General features: G+C 33.8%; 2 protein-coding genes across 2 annotated transcripts in view; both read right to left on the bottom strand.

The window, feature by feature from the left end:
- Positions 1 to 4,126: 4,126 nt before the first annotated feature.
- On the bottom strand, positions 4,127 to 6,835 carry LOC132950599 (ell-associated factor Eaf-like). Its single transcript, XM_061022117.1, has 2 exons — positions 6,403 to 6,835; positions 4,127 to 5,639 (listed from the first exon to the last, which is right to left on the bottom strand). Exon 1 carries the CDS (start codon positions 6,833 to 6,835, stop codon positions 6,431 to 6,433), a length of 405 nt encoding a protein of 134 aa, XP_060878100.1. The 3' UTR covers positions 4,127 to 5,639; positions 6,403 to 6,430.
- Positions 6,836 to 6,901: 66 nt separating this feature from the next.
- The window catches only part of LOC132950598 (pituitary homeobox homolog Ptx1-like), a 31,928-nt gene continuing 22,849 nt past the window's right edge, over positions 6,902 to 15,980 (bottom strand). Inside the window, 2 exon segments of the mRNA XM_061022116.1 lie at positions 6,902 to 7,354; positions 8,330 to 8,518. Coding sequence (XP_060878099.1) covers positions 6,902 to 7,354; positions 8,330 to 8,518 — 642 coding nt within the window.

The raw sequence follows: 15,980 nt of genomic DNA, 5'->3' as shown, positions 1-15,980 counted from the left end.
TTTTAGAAAAAGTTTGGTAGGTACATTGACAATTTAAAATTATGTAAAATAAATAAAAATTTTCAAAAACGTCAATAATTTCTGAAATAAACTTACGTCGAGTTTATCATTCGATATATTACCTGAGTTACAAAGGTCGAATTATACTGCAGCTGGACTAGCTGGAGTGCTGCGTTATAATAACACTCGTGTCGAGGTTCGTGTTTAAGTTTGATTTCCACACAGCTATAATAATAACAATACGTGCGGACACGTAACCGTATTGTATATAATAATTGTTATCATTTCCAAGTTGAGAAAATTATGTGAGATGCCACTACGTTACGTTATCTGCTACACCTGCAACCCTATCTCATACTATATATATATATTATATTACTATATAAATTATATATTATTATTATTATAGGATAAATTGCACTTTTATTTCTGTACGTGCACTCCGTTGCAAATGTATTAACGTTTTACACTCGAGCCATTTATTGACTGATTATAACCAGTACTGCAGTGCAATTATGATAACTAAAAACATATTCAGATTTATACACATTTGGAAGATGGTTGACGTATATAAATTAACTAGATAACATTATATTTACATAGATAAAAAATATGACAATTTAAAGTTTCTAATATTTTTTTATATATTTTTGTATCTATGAAAGTAGGTAGCTTAATTTCTATTAAATAATCATCTTCAAACTCTTCAATAATAATCATATATTATTATTTATTATACATTATTATGCATATATAACAATTATACATTAATAATATATCAAAATACATTGTATATTTACATAATAGTAACACATGTACCTATGGTTAAAATTATATTATTGTCCAAAGGCACCACCACCGTGATTGTTAGGGGTGGTTGCCCGATTTTTCTTTATGTGGTGTGTAAGATAATTGATTACGAGCTTAATTGTGTGAAACCAAATGGGTGTTCTAAATACTGTTACTACTTAATTATGTTATATTGAATCTATTTATATACAAAATAATACATATAGCTTACAGATTAACTTTCAAGCATAATCTAAAAAACTAACTATTTTTTTTTTAAATTAAGAGTGAAATATTTCAACATTGTGAAACAAAATAAGTAGATGTATTGAATGCACACGGGTCAATTGCATTTATTAAAATTAATGTATTTTATAGGGCCCATCACTCCAAAATATAAAATTAACCTCCCAAAACACTGAGATTATAGATAGTTAACTACTATGAAAATGTGCACTTGGAAGTTTAAATATATTTATAATTATTCATTAAAATATAATATATAATGTGATAATCAAACCATTAAAACATAGTCTATAGAAGGTGTAACAGAAAGATCTGAAAAATGAAATAACTTTTGTTACAGTCAATATTTAATAATTGTATATAATACAATTTATAGGTGCTTTCGAGTTTCGCTATACAAGCACTTACAGTATAACATTTTTTTATTTTTAGTTTTTAAAACTAAAATAAAAAATAAAAATTCAATATATCCAATTTTTAAATCTATATTTTACACAATTTTTTATGATGAAAATGTTTATTTAAGTCGAGTAGTTAATTTTTTACCATTTTTTAAAACTTCAACATTTTTTTGGTGTAAATTAATTTGAAATGTAATAACTTTTTTCAAAATAATACTTTTGTGAATTTCCATTTGATTTCTTAAACTATTTATTACGCATATAATTTTCATAATAATTGTTGTCACACGTTTAACTAGTATCATTTTTTTATTTTTATTTGTCAGGTCATTCTGTTACACACTGCAGTATATACGTGGAAATATATTCAAGAAAGTCAATTAAAATATTCTTTTAATATGATTTATATTTTATTCAGATAAATAATATAAAGCTCTTGAAAAAATAGGAACGAGGCTATATCCCCCAAAATCAGCCTATTAGTTTCTACTTATTATCAAGGTCTGTTGTGCATCGATCATACGACACCGCGGTACACAACTATATAAACGAGCAGCTTTCGTTTATATTGTGTTCCTAAGTTCGATTATTGTTTTGCTGACGATTCGACCGTTTATTTTTTATAAAAAATATGATATCATTAGAGGTGGCGCCTACGTTTACACCAATAATGACTTTGTCGGTTTGTCAATTGTCACATATAGCTCATGCGCATATATTTATACATCTTTTTACCCATAGGTACTTCGTTCTCTAATGACGTGTGTGGCTTATTCATTAAGGTAATTGACACATTCGTTTGTTTGGTTCTTGTATTTTTTTTTCGTATTAAATCTGTATGCGTACTTATACCGTTTTTCGGTCCTATCTTCTACGCATCCTTAGACAAAACAAAATCGAAAAAAATATCATAACAGTGAATAATAAATATAGATATCTAAAAATAACATAATAGAAGTGAAATTTATTATTTCAAATATACATAATATACGATCGTATTATAATAACGAGTATTTCGTAAAAGGATAAAGTATTGTAGGATACCCCTTATACACATTCGTTGTCGTACTATAATTGCAGTGAATCACACACGTTTTAATGTTTTACACTTAGGTTAGGTAATGGCCAATATGGGTATCTGGTGTACCTACGTATACCATGTGGCATGTGTACCGCAATATATAATAACAAAACGTACAGTTTTGTTTCAATAAAACCACCGGCAGACGCGTTATAATATTATATTATTGGTTATCGTCTATAATATAATATATATTTATGCCTACTTTGGAGAATATTACCCTCACATGGCTTGGCTATAATATGGATTTCGGATTTCGGATATACAAAAACGATAACGTTATCCGTTTTATCTTTCCGCACGACATTTTACGTCGACGTCGACGTTTTACGCGTAGGTTAGGTACCTATTATATAACCGACACGGAACTCGCAACGCTGTTTTTCATTATTTATAATATACTTAATAATATATTATTATTGTAATGTAGCGCATTTCCGTGTCGGAGTCGACGCGGTTATAATATATATTATATTATACAATAGCAATATACCACATAAGTGTGTGTATATATACACAATATATATTATACTATATAGGTAGGTACATGTATAACAAAATATGATAAGAAAAGTGAAGAAAAAATGGCAAGCTCCTAGTTTTCCCCGCATTCGCGTTTTTCGATGCATAAAATATCGTATTGCGCAATGAATTACTATTATTATTGCGTGTAGTGGGATCTATGTATTAGGTGTATAATATTATTATTATATAAATGTGCACTGCGCGGACTGCAAGCGAATCCGTTCGTATCGCCCCGAAAGTGTTTTCGTTGTAATTTCGGCGTCGAACCCGTTTTCCGTCACGCCAAGCCGCCCCAACCATTTCGGATCGTTTATTTTTTTATTATATATTATACAAACACGGAGCACATATATATATTAAATATTTATTTCAATAATATCTGTTATCAGAACGTATTACACACACCCATACACACACACATATATATATATATAGTACAATATACAACGAACATTGCACAACAATAGAAATCCAAGTATCGCTGAGGATTAGGTGAATAATAATAATAACAATATTATGGCGGTCTTAGGATTTCAATATCGCGGTACGCATAATATATTATATATTATACGACGTGTATATAGGTTAGGTATATATATATTATATACGTAAGTGGTATTCGTTCGAGCCAATATCGATGCACATAATATATTTCATAACATAATATAATATAACAACGTATTCATAATACATTATATTATTATAATTTGTATAGAAATGTATATTGTAGAGTATCTAGACGAAACGGGGATCATAATATTTTGGTCGTGGTGTTGTAGACCCATCACCATCATTCATGTATAAACACATAAATTAATGTATAGATAAAAAACCGTATATTTTATATGTAGATACGAAAAATACCCAAACAAAAGTTTTAAAATGTAAGGAATATTATAATTTAAGTAGGTACCTACGCAAAATCTAACACCCCCTCCCCCCGCTACATAGGTTTGCTAATGATGATATATTATGCTGTGTGGTGTGTATATTATGTATGTATGTATAATATAATATAATATACTCACATATTATTGTATACGCTGCAGCCGATGATAATATAGTAGAATGCGTTTTCCGTTTCAAAAAAACAAAAATTATTATGTTTGTATTTCTCTTCAACACTCATTATTATTACAGTAAAACGTAGAACAAAAAGAAAAAAATGTATAAATTCACCTAGCTACACGAATAATGTCGTACAATAATAATTATTTAGTAGTATTTTTTTTCATATATAATATATTATAATATAAAATACACGTTACACAAAACGGTTATACATTGCGTATGTGGAAATATTATTCTATACACGATGTTATTGATTAAAATAATAATAATAATAATAATAATAATAAAAAACATGTACACAATATATAGGTATATCACTATAAATTGAACGACCCTACAATTTTTATTGACTTTAAAATAATTTTAGAAATACATATTATTTATTACACGTAAACAAAAATGAAAACCTGTGGGTACAACACAATATGTTTCCTTAAAAATAATAAAACATTGTCACAAGCTTGAACGGTCCTGATTTTTTGAAATTTACTTATATATGTATAATGTATATACTGTATACCATACAATAATATAGGTACAGACCGCGGTATACACTTATATTACAAACATCTAATTAATCGACAACGTTTCTATTCAATATTTCAAACCAATTTACCGTCGTAGTTTCTCACGTTCCGACAATTCAAAGAAATTCTACGAGTTCCATAAAAAAATGTAAGAAAATTGTTTATCGATTGTTTCAGATATGAGTATATTGTATATAATATTATCATGTAAGTAATATATTATAATGAATTGATTTTCGATGTTGTGCATGCATGATTATTCTCTGATAAAATTACGATTTTATACTATTATTATATAATATTATACTATTTCAAGAAATATCTAACTCGTGTAATCTTGACGTTTTGATGAAATAATTAAAATTCTGAGATCTAGTTTAAAAATCGTGTCAAGATTTGTGTAAAAAATGTCTCGTCGCTTTGTATACGTAGGTAGGTAAGTACTCGTTTCGGCAATCATCAAAAAATATATGAACGAATATTTTCCTACGCTTGTTAGTATTTTCCAGCTGCAGGCTGGTAGGTGTATAATATTTTTTTTACAAAACGGAAACAATATGTGATTTATTATAATATATAATAATATTGGACTAGGCGAATGGATCTATATTATTGTCGTAATAATATTCGTAAAATATAATAATATAATATATACTCAAAAACTAGGTATTCAAATATACATTATGTGGGTATCGTATACACACTGTACAAAATACGCATAATTATAATATACATACCGTTCGTATATGAAACAAATGATAATAATAATAATAATAATATGATAGACTTACACAATACATATTATGTTATGTTCATTTAGTACACAATAAGTTAAGGCGTAGGATAAAATAATAATAATAATATACATTGCAGGTCAGGGATATTTTTTAGCGGTGAGAAGTCGAGGCAACCGTATGCGTATATACTGAGTGAGCCACAGAAGATGCGGTTTTTCCGCGATACGCGCCCTATGTACCGCGGTGTAAACGGCAATCCACTCTGCAATACGGATATAGGTTAGCAAAAAGTCAAACGACAATATTGGTATAATATGTAAGGGGGTGGGTGGGCAACGTTCTACATGTGGGTGCGACAGACAAAACGAAAATACCCACCGCGAAGATGGTCTTGCATTTTTGAAATAATGGGACTCGTCTCCGTATGGGAGTAACAAGTCCACAGAAAAATTCTAAATCTCGATGTTTTACGACGTTCAAAATATGTCGGTCTTCGGATGGCCTCATATAATATATAGAGTGTCCCACAAAGTACGCACTTATAGAATCTGGTGACATTTTTAAAATATTTAGTTGGCGCCACTATGGTTCTTGTCATTTTTATTATTTACCAATTAGTAGTTACTCCGTTTTGTTTCTTATTTGTGGTGGTAAATATATAGAAATAAATGCATTTTCATTAAAGATTCTAATAATTTATTCATTTTTCAAAAAGTACATAGGTACTTTATGGGATACCCTGCATATAATACCAATATATACCTATATTTATCGTTTCTATTCGACTGTGTGAAGGGGATGGGAGGCATTTAGAGAGGTAGGGGGGACGTCGGCGTCAAACACATAATATATTTATACACAACTCACACAATATGTACAAAACACGTAAATTATTTACACTTATACAATACAGGGTGGGTTTTCCGGGTTTCTTGCATTAACCTTATGGGGGAACCGTGGTAACACACCCCTTTGGTACTTATACACGATTTTAAGCTAATATACATGAAATACGAAATACGTACAAACCACGACGACGGCGCAGGTGAGCGATTAAAGCATAGCAGCGGTGGCGGCGTGCATTTGCGCCAACTCGGCGTGTTGCTTGACGGTCCGGCCACCGCCGTCCACTTGCTGCTGCTGCTGTTGCTGCTGTTGTTGCTGCTGCTGCTGCTGCTGGTGATGGTGGTGGTGGTGATGCTGTTGCTGTTGCTGTTGCTGCTGCTGCTGTTGCTGTTGCTGCTGCTGCTGCTGCTGCTGGTGGTGATGGTGAAGATGATGGTGGTGGTGTAGTTGGTCTTCGACTAGGTTGTCGACGCCAGCGTCCACCTCTTCGTCGTCTTCGTCACCGTCGTCGTCGTCGTCGTCGTCGTCATCGTCACCATCACCGTCGCCGTCGACTTCGTCACCACTGTCGGCACCACCCGCGACAGACGCACCGCCGTCGCCGTCATCCATTTCCTCTTTGAAGTCCAACAGGTCTTCAACCGTGTACCGGACGCTCCCTCCGGTCCGCTCTTCACGTCAGACGGGCGTCCGCGTGCCTTCGCTGCCGGAGTTCCCGCCGCCGCCACCACCGCCACCTGCGCCCTGTCCGCCGCCGTACTGTTGCTGACAAGACGACGACGACGATGACCGGTTACCGCCGTTGGCCTGCGCCTGCAGCGAACCCGGTGAACCCGCGGGCTGGTAACCACCAAACCCGGACGCGTGCTGTTTGGCCTTGAGCCGGAGGCTGGCGATGCTGCTGGACATGACGTTGCATGGCTCGGCCGGCCGGTGGTGGTACACGGAGTACGGTGTGGTGGGTGGACAGTACGGTGGCCCGTTCTGCGGTGCGGGCGTCGGCAACATGGACCCGGCCGCCGAAGTGGCCGCGTTGAAACAGTTGACCGGCGCCTGGTGGTGATGATGGTTCACTGTGCCCAACGGGTTCACCGACCACGGGAACGTCTTCGATCCCAACGGGCTCGGCACCTGCGTGGTATACGTCGACATATTTATTATTATTTTTTATACTAACATTTATCATAATGTGTGTGCAGGTAAACAAGTTAGAAAAGCATACTCATAGAGCGTTCTAAATTCTCGGTTTCTAAACGTACCTATATTTTAATTCAATGCAATAAACTATAATTCCATGTACGAATGTCGAATTATAAAGAATTCGCTAACTTCATATTTTAGTACTGACATTTTTAATATTGGCCAAAATGAATCTATATTAAATTCTCAACAGTTGGTAATTTCTTAACACTGGCTAGTATAATTTTACTTTGAATAGAACCGTATAGTAAAATCTTAACACTGCAAACAATCGTAACTATATACAGTAACTAGCCTATATTATGGGCTATTAATGAATAACTTTATATTTTATATTAACAATTGTGACTATATATAACTAACGGCCGGATGGGCACAACGGGGATATAACTTATGTTTAGAAACCGAAAACGACTGTTATAATAATATAATATTGTGGTCTGCGGAGTGATTTTATTTTATAATATAATTTTAGTTTAAACAAATTTTGACGAAAATGCAATTTCTTCCAGCCAATTATTATACAATAATATTATGCCTATTTTTATCAAGTGGTTACACACATGGACAGTGCCAAAGTATGTTAAAATTAATGGAAAAACGAATATTAAAAAATCGATCAAACGTATTTCTAAAAATTCAGCACCAGAATATAGGAAATGTATGGTATCGTATGCCGCCGCTTGCGAAAAGCAAATATATTTAAAAAATCGGTAATTACGAAACAAAAACGTGATATTATGATATATTAAATTATATATAAAATAGGCCGGAAAAACACACGAACGTGTACCGCGCAAAAACGATCGTCACGAACGCTGATGACCATTTTTTTTAAAAATATTTTGATCGATTACTGTATAAAAAAGGGTTATAAAATGCGCTTTTCTAAAAAAAAATTCTCACCTTGGTCGCCCAATTATTGTACGACGTGTAAGCTGTACTGTACAGCGAGTCTGTGTCAGTGAATGGTTGCATGAGGCCGTTGAATTGCGTTCCGAACCCGTTCTTAAAGTCCACAGCCGCAGCCGCTGCGGCGTTCATCGCGTTCCTCTCGCGTTTCCGCCACTTGGCCCTCCGGTTTTTGAACCATACCTATGTACCATAGAAAATGTCTTCAATAAGTAGGAATAGTTTTCACACAGGTATTTTAAGACAGTTGTTTTTTTTAAATTCTTTTCAGTTTTAATAAATTATAAAAAAAATATTTTTTCTTCAGTCGCTTCCCATTATAATACATGAAATTGATTGTCGAATGACAATTTCTACGACTTGGCCATCCAATGTCTCAATAGTATTTAATATTATAAAATACTGAAGGTATGAATAACACGTCTAGAGATGTTTTCGATTTTAATAATCTGATCGAGCGCAGCGATCTTTAATTGATCACCACGTTTGGTATAGGTGGCATATATGCGCACTTGACAATTTTTTTTTAATTCGCTTGGGATCTAAGAATTGTTCCAAAAAAAATACCTTTAGAAGATGGATATGACTATATCCGTCTATATTGACTCAAATACTTCGAAATTATCGTTTCTATGTTTGTCGTTCCAATTAATGACTTTTAATTTTTTGGGGTATCACCGTTCCTAAGTCGGTTCCAAGTAATGCTATATAAGTATATAACATGTTCATAATACATTATGTTCATATTGTGTAATATTATTCCGAGTCTTAAAAAGTTCGAGTTGGAAATACCTAACCGAAACCTTGATTCAACATAATTTGACGAACCAAAACCGCCACGGGTTTAGCAGCATGGCTGTATAATATAATAAATCAGTTGGCAGGCCTTATTATTATGTATAATAATACAATTTAATATATAGTTTAGCTGACGCGCGTTTATTATTTTTATCCGTCTGCCATACGGTTCCCGTCCCAGCCGGGGTTAAGGGATAAAACGAATTACAATAAAAACACGATGCGCTCGACTAATAATTTCTTTGATTTATTCTACCGTGTTTATAACACTTGTGTAATATTTATGTTGCGGGAATCGTTGTTTCCTACACGATGCGCACGATAATCATGCAGGCCTCGCGAGCGCTGCATGATTACCGTATGCAACCGCGGTATATTATACACGATGCGCGTGATAGCGATTATGCAATCATGCAATACCCGATAGCGCACGATAAAACTCGGTAGCTGGGTAACTCTGTGTAGCTAAGCGATTTCACCAAGGAAATGTGCACATTTTATTAACGGCCAGTTCAACAGGTTTATGCGAAAATATGCGAACGCCAGCAAGGCGGCGCGATGTATAATAATATAATAAATTAGATACATTCGTCGTCGACGGGGGTAGGGTATATAGGTCTAGGTATAGAAAAAAGTATACCATCAGAAGAAATTGTAAACTCGTAACTGAGCAGTTATATTGTTTTACTATCTACATCGAACACTTTTTTTTTAAGTGTTGAACCTTATTACTTACAGACAACAACCTACAACCTATACCTATATAATAACAATTTCTGTTATTATCATTTATACGGTCTTATGGTTCACCTTCGCACTATACATCGTGTAATATATTATATAGACACTGATATAGCGATATTATATATAAGCGTCTAATAATTAATTACAATTTACAATTTACGATTTTTTTAAATCTATCTCAACAACTATCCTGCAGTAGTACAAATATTGGAAATGTCAAATAAATACAGGGTTACTTGCAGCTATAGGTAGATAACTGCCCAATTTTTTATATGAAATTTTTTCTAATATTATTATATTATTTCTAATATACATTTCACACTTGTTTAAACAATTTCTGTATGTATCGAAACGTGGATTATTTCCAGCTTTCCATCGTAATCATATTATACTATTATCCATGATATCAAAATCATTTTTGGCATTTTGGTTAGCGGGGAGACCGGGGTGGGATGTTAACTGCTGTCCAGACGCCGTCGGCAGCCCCTAACAGTACGTCGCTGCGCGGTATTTTTGCCTCAAGTCTTTGTGCGTACACCGTACCATACTATATAATAGAATAATAATAATAATAATAATAAGCACGTGATACGGTCTTTTGGAAATCTTTTGACGTGCGCTCGTCGCGGGAAAACGGGCGCGGCGGATCCGTCGTTGCTTCCGCCCCTCCCCCCTCTCATCGCTCCCACCGCACCCACCACGGCGACAGGACGTCATTAATCTTGGACCCGATGGGCCGGCCATAACGCGAGCGCGGCGGATACCGCAGCCAACGCCGCGGAAGGATAGGACCGCAAGAGCGGCGGCGGCGATGCTGCTGCAGCCACAGCATCCGACGGTAAATAACGAGCCCCCGACGGGCGCCCGGCGTTGTCAGCATCAATCAGAAAGCTCGTTAATCTTTATTACCCCTCCACCGCGCACTACCACCCGCGCACAATATATATTATATTAAATGGTTATATATATATATAGATGATGATGACGACGGCGGTGGCGGCGATGATGGGTGGTCGCGGGGTGGTCGCGTTGCTGCAGGGTACACACCGCGGCACCACAGTTGTGAATACCCCCCCCCCCCCACCCCCACCACCATGATATATATTATATTATTAAAGTACATAATATTATGATATTTACTATCATAGGAATAATATTTTTACGACCCGTAATATAAAGAGCGATTGCAGTGAACGTGAGTCCGTTGTATAACGTAGATATAAGGTACATACCTACGAATTTTTTTAAAAGTTACACTGCGGTATAATAAGCGAAATTTTATTTCGCAAGGAATTTTATTATATCAAAGTATATATAGGTATACCTATAGTTCGCAAACTCAATACAGTAGTGTGCTGTTTTCAGTTATTACACGCACGTTAGAACTTTGAAGAGGGGTATTGTACGGGTAATAGAGGGGTTGGACTAAGGTTAACTGATGTAAACCTATAGGTATAATCGGTGGACGGGTCAATATAATATTATGTAGGTAACCCATAGGAAACGATTCATTTACCGGTTTATACCAGCATAACGTTTTGTATGACATTGTATTTGTTAAAAATAAATAAAATAGTACTGATAAACATGTTATAACAAAAACTAAAGATTAATAAATATTAATAATCACACTAATTCCAATCAGCCGATCACACGAGCCCGCGATAGTTTGAAGGATCGACGGTCGTATTGAACTGCGGTTTGGTATAACTAGTTCATAAAAAATAGATACTTGGTCACCTTATGTGTTACATTTTTTTACGATCGGAACAGTATACAAAAAAATCAGATTTTGATCAGCTATAGGTATAAAATATGAACAGTACCTAAAAACGTAAACAGAGGCTATATGGACTAATTATAAAACATACACTATACATATTGGTGAAAAGTCTTAAGTCTCTACAAATAATATTTTTTGAATTACAGCAAAATAAATAAAATCTTTATTTTTTGTTAAAATAAAAAATAATTGCGACAAATTGCGTACTTAAAAGTTAAAATATTTGAGAAAATTATTTGTGATTATTTTAAAAACAACTGTGAATTTTCTACTTTTGACCCTAAATATAGTACCATCCTAATCCGATTCGTTACCCGAAATCACTCTCAAGACTCAAAGGTATTGAGATCAAAGCATATTTACCTACAATTTACTGATCATATTATAAAGATGACGTTAAATAAAAAAAAAAACACCTCGTAATTGTAAAATCAATAATTTCTACACCTCACTCGGAATCTAAAACGGATACATAATAATATGTATTTTATAAAATAAAGTAGTCGTAGGTGCTCTTTCTTCTGCGGAGGAACTTCGCACCGGCAGCTACTATTATAAAATAATATGCATATATACCCATAGGTATTATTATATCATATGGTCGACCGGATTTTTCGTTTCGAATTTCTGATCACGCCGTTTATCGGAACCGACACGGCAATATCAAAATACGACGATACGTTATATTATTATTGCCATTATAGTATTATTATTATTATGTAAATCGCAGCCTCCCGTCGATACGGGCAATTTTTCATTACACCGGATTACACGAGTCAATAACACATCGCGAGGAATAGTAATATCAAACGGTATTTATCGTAATGTATAATCGTAGTACGGCGGCGGGTATAATGCGTTAATTTAAACGGATTTAGCGGACTATTAATGCGGAATATAAATAATACACACACACAATAAATATATAAATAACAATGTAACGCGCGTGTGTACACATAAATGCCGGCACGTGTACGTATATATTAATAATAGTATATATATATATAAGGGATGAGGGACGAGGGATATATGGCGCGTTATATATGGGAAATAAAATATCGGAAAAAACGATTGTAATACCGTTCGGCGGCCGATCGGTATATGGTGTTGGTATAAATATATATATATATATATGCTCATATTATAATATAACATTATTCTACACACACGTCGTGTGCTCGGTACGCGTTTTAAAATCTCGTCGGGTCATAAATTGATTCTTTTGCCGTCACGTCGGCGAGAGGGACCGCGGCCGGCCTACGTATATTGAAATATATCCCTCCATAATAATATAATATTAGATATTATTATTATTTGCCGGCGGGAACACTGCACGACGAAATATATATTATAATTATACATATTATTATATACTGCTCGCACACGACACGTCGTGTACACTGTACAGTGTATAAATTATACGTTTGATTGTGCTGGTGTGTGGGTATATATGTGCGCGTGTGGGTGTGTGGGTGTGAGCCAGTGGCAGTGCCGCCGAGTGCTGATCGATTAACAACAGCCGTGTAATCCGCGGTGGAGCGCGCGCGCGCCCGCCGAGGTGAGCGCCTCGTTTTTCGCCGACGCACGAAACCGGGGCGACGGACCGCATATAATAATATCATTATACTTATTTTATACCCGCATTTGTAGTTATCATTGTTTTCTTACAATTATTGGTTATTGCAAAGCGCTAAATATATAAATATATATTTTTTAAAAACTTCTTCAATTTAAAAAAAAGAATACATAATATATTTCATTCGTATGCCTGCAGTGTTTTGTTTGACGATAATATTGTAATTTCAAATCACGAGGAAATTTGACGATAACGGCCAATGTGGGTCGTTGATAAATTGTCTATTCTTCGATAGTATTTTCCGATAACTGTTTCAGGAAAAGTTACCATAAGGCATAAATTAATGGTTTCCATTCGAATAACGCGATTTATAGGTAGGTACCTAAATGTATAATAATCTGCACGAATAATAATTTAATTCAAAAGTTGTTATTTTTGATTTATAACACCTTTTCGTTTGTTTTAATACTATTTAAAACCTAATAGCCGTAACGGATTATAATTATTATGCATGAATTAAATTTATAAAAATATAGTAGTAGTCGCAAATTATTTCCGTCTGTGAAATGGTAACACAGTTTACAGTTACAGTTATATATGGACATATAAGTCACTAAAATTGTTATATTTAGCGTTACAGAACTGATGGTATAATAATCACTAGACAGAAATATTGTTTCACGATATATTATGTTTATATGTTTAAATGTTTTGAATTTCTTAAAGGCGTTTAAGGGTAATTGAAAGGCTAAAAAACATTTTCTCTCCATAGATTCGTAATCAAACTATTTATTCAAATACATTTTAATAATTTGAGAAAGTACCCTTATACATTTTGTATTTAAAAAAAATAATTGAAAATTGTTAGAAAATCGAACATTTGGGTTCCGTTTGATATTTTAAATTTAGAAGCATAATATAATACACACCACTTCTCAGAGAAGAATAGTGCTTATCATATAGAATTTCACTATTCGTCTCCGTGAATCTTAAAAATATAGTTACCTATGTTAGGCTATAAGTGTAAAATATAATATTAAATCTTAATTTTAGTTTCATTTATATTGATATCAGAAACTAACTTAATATAAGATAAACATTTGAAAACATACAACTATAGTTATATATTATATATATATATATAGATATAGGCATATACGTCTTAACATTATTTATAAATTATAAGGTATAAAAAGTCGTCAAAACACTAGCAACTATAAAACGAAAATATTTCTACTATTCAAATAAATGTTGAAAAATAAAAATATAATCGTCCATGTGTATATGATAATATATTAATATTCTGTTCACACTAATAGATGTCCTATATTATAATAAGCTGTTGTACCTATCATAAAATATATATAATATATAAAACCATAAATATAGAGTATGATATATATAATAACATGTCTTTAATCTTTATACTTCAATGATATTATTTGAAACGTCTATTATTGTTTATATCGAGATCAGCAAAAGTTATTCATAATAGGTACAATGATTAAAAAAAAAGATGTTTGTTTGTTTTATTTGGTTTTCTTTTTACTATAAAGGGAAGTAATACTGTTTTGATAACCAAGGGGACGAGCGGGGTTCGGTCTTTGGAAATCGCAGGGTGTCAAAATCGATTTAATAGTATAACGTGGATTTCTGCGTGCAATAAAACAACGGTTACTGTATAGAATATATATACATGGGGTTTGTCCCCGTGTTTTATTGTGTTTCGGGAGCTTAAGCGTATGATCCTACATGGTGGGTGGGGGTCAATATTGCGAGAAGGGGGTGGCAATGCTTCTGTGAATACCAATAAAAGCGGCTCCCCGTGGAGGAAAGTGAGAGAGAGAGAGTGAGAGATAGAGTGAGTCAAAGAGATAGGGGAGAGAGAGTGGACTGAATCCGACTTAATTGAACTTGTCCGCGACCATAAGCGAAGTCATTCGTCAAAACCAAAACTTGCAGTCGAACCCCTAGGCCACGCGACCACGCAGCTATTCTAATCCGCGAGCTCCCTGTCCGTGTGGTAATCCCGTGTGTGCTTTGATTACTGCGGCACACATACCACCCCGGATTCCCCTCTGCCCACTATGTCCCTTTCGTCGCATCTCAAGTATCTCCAGGCCGTATTATTGGTTTTTGTTTCGGTCTATCTTCCCCAGAGAGTGAAATACGTTACAAGTACGTTTGATCGCGCACCCGTTCGGTATACCGATAACTATATATAATTTCAATTGATAACGTCAATAGAGCTAATTTGTTTGTGTTATATTATTATTGTGTAACTCTTATTCACGCCTAGTTGTATTATATGATGATGGATTATGATCAAAGGCGGCTATATACATGTAGATATAATATACAGATTGGGCATATAATATTCAAGTATATTATATCATATCGTACGAATAAATCGTGATTATTTGTCATATTATATTTAATAATAAACTATAATATATATTATACATGCCCTAATGCCCTATTGCCCTATATATTTATGTTTTTGTACATTTAAAATATTAAATTACATATTGTATTGGATGTATAATAATATATTATTATCACATCATAGGTTAAAATATTTATTTGCATATAAGTCTAGTATAACATTATACACAATGTGTATATGTCATATACATTTTAGTATACATTTTGTTACGATATTTTTATAAAATATTTATCTTATTTTGAACACAAATATTAAACAGAAAATATTTTTCGTATACATTTCACGATTTATTTTATAC

This window comes from Metopolophium dirhodum, chromosome 8, assembly GCF_019925205.1.
Source record: "Metopolophium dirhodum isolate CAU chromosome 8, ASM1992520v1, whole genome shotgun sequence".
NCBI lineage: Eukaryota > Metazoa > Arthropoda > Insecta > Hemiptera > Aphididae > Metopolophium > Metopolophium dirhodum.
Note: the sequence above shows the minus strand (reverse complement) of the source record. Positions and strands in the feature narration are given on the sequence as shown.

Coding starts and splice junctions, on each gene's coding strand:
- LOC132950599 (XM_061022117.1), bottom strand. CDS start 6,835: ATGGATGACGGCGACGGCGGTGCGTCTGTCGCGGGTGGTGCCGACAGT.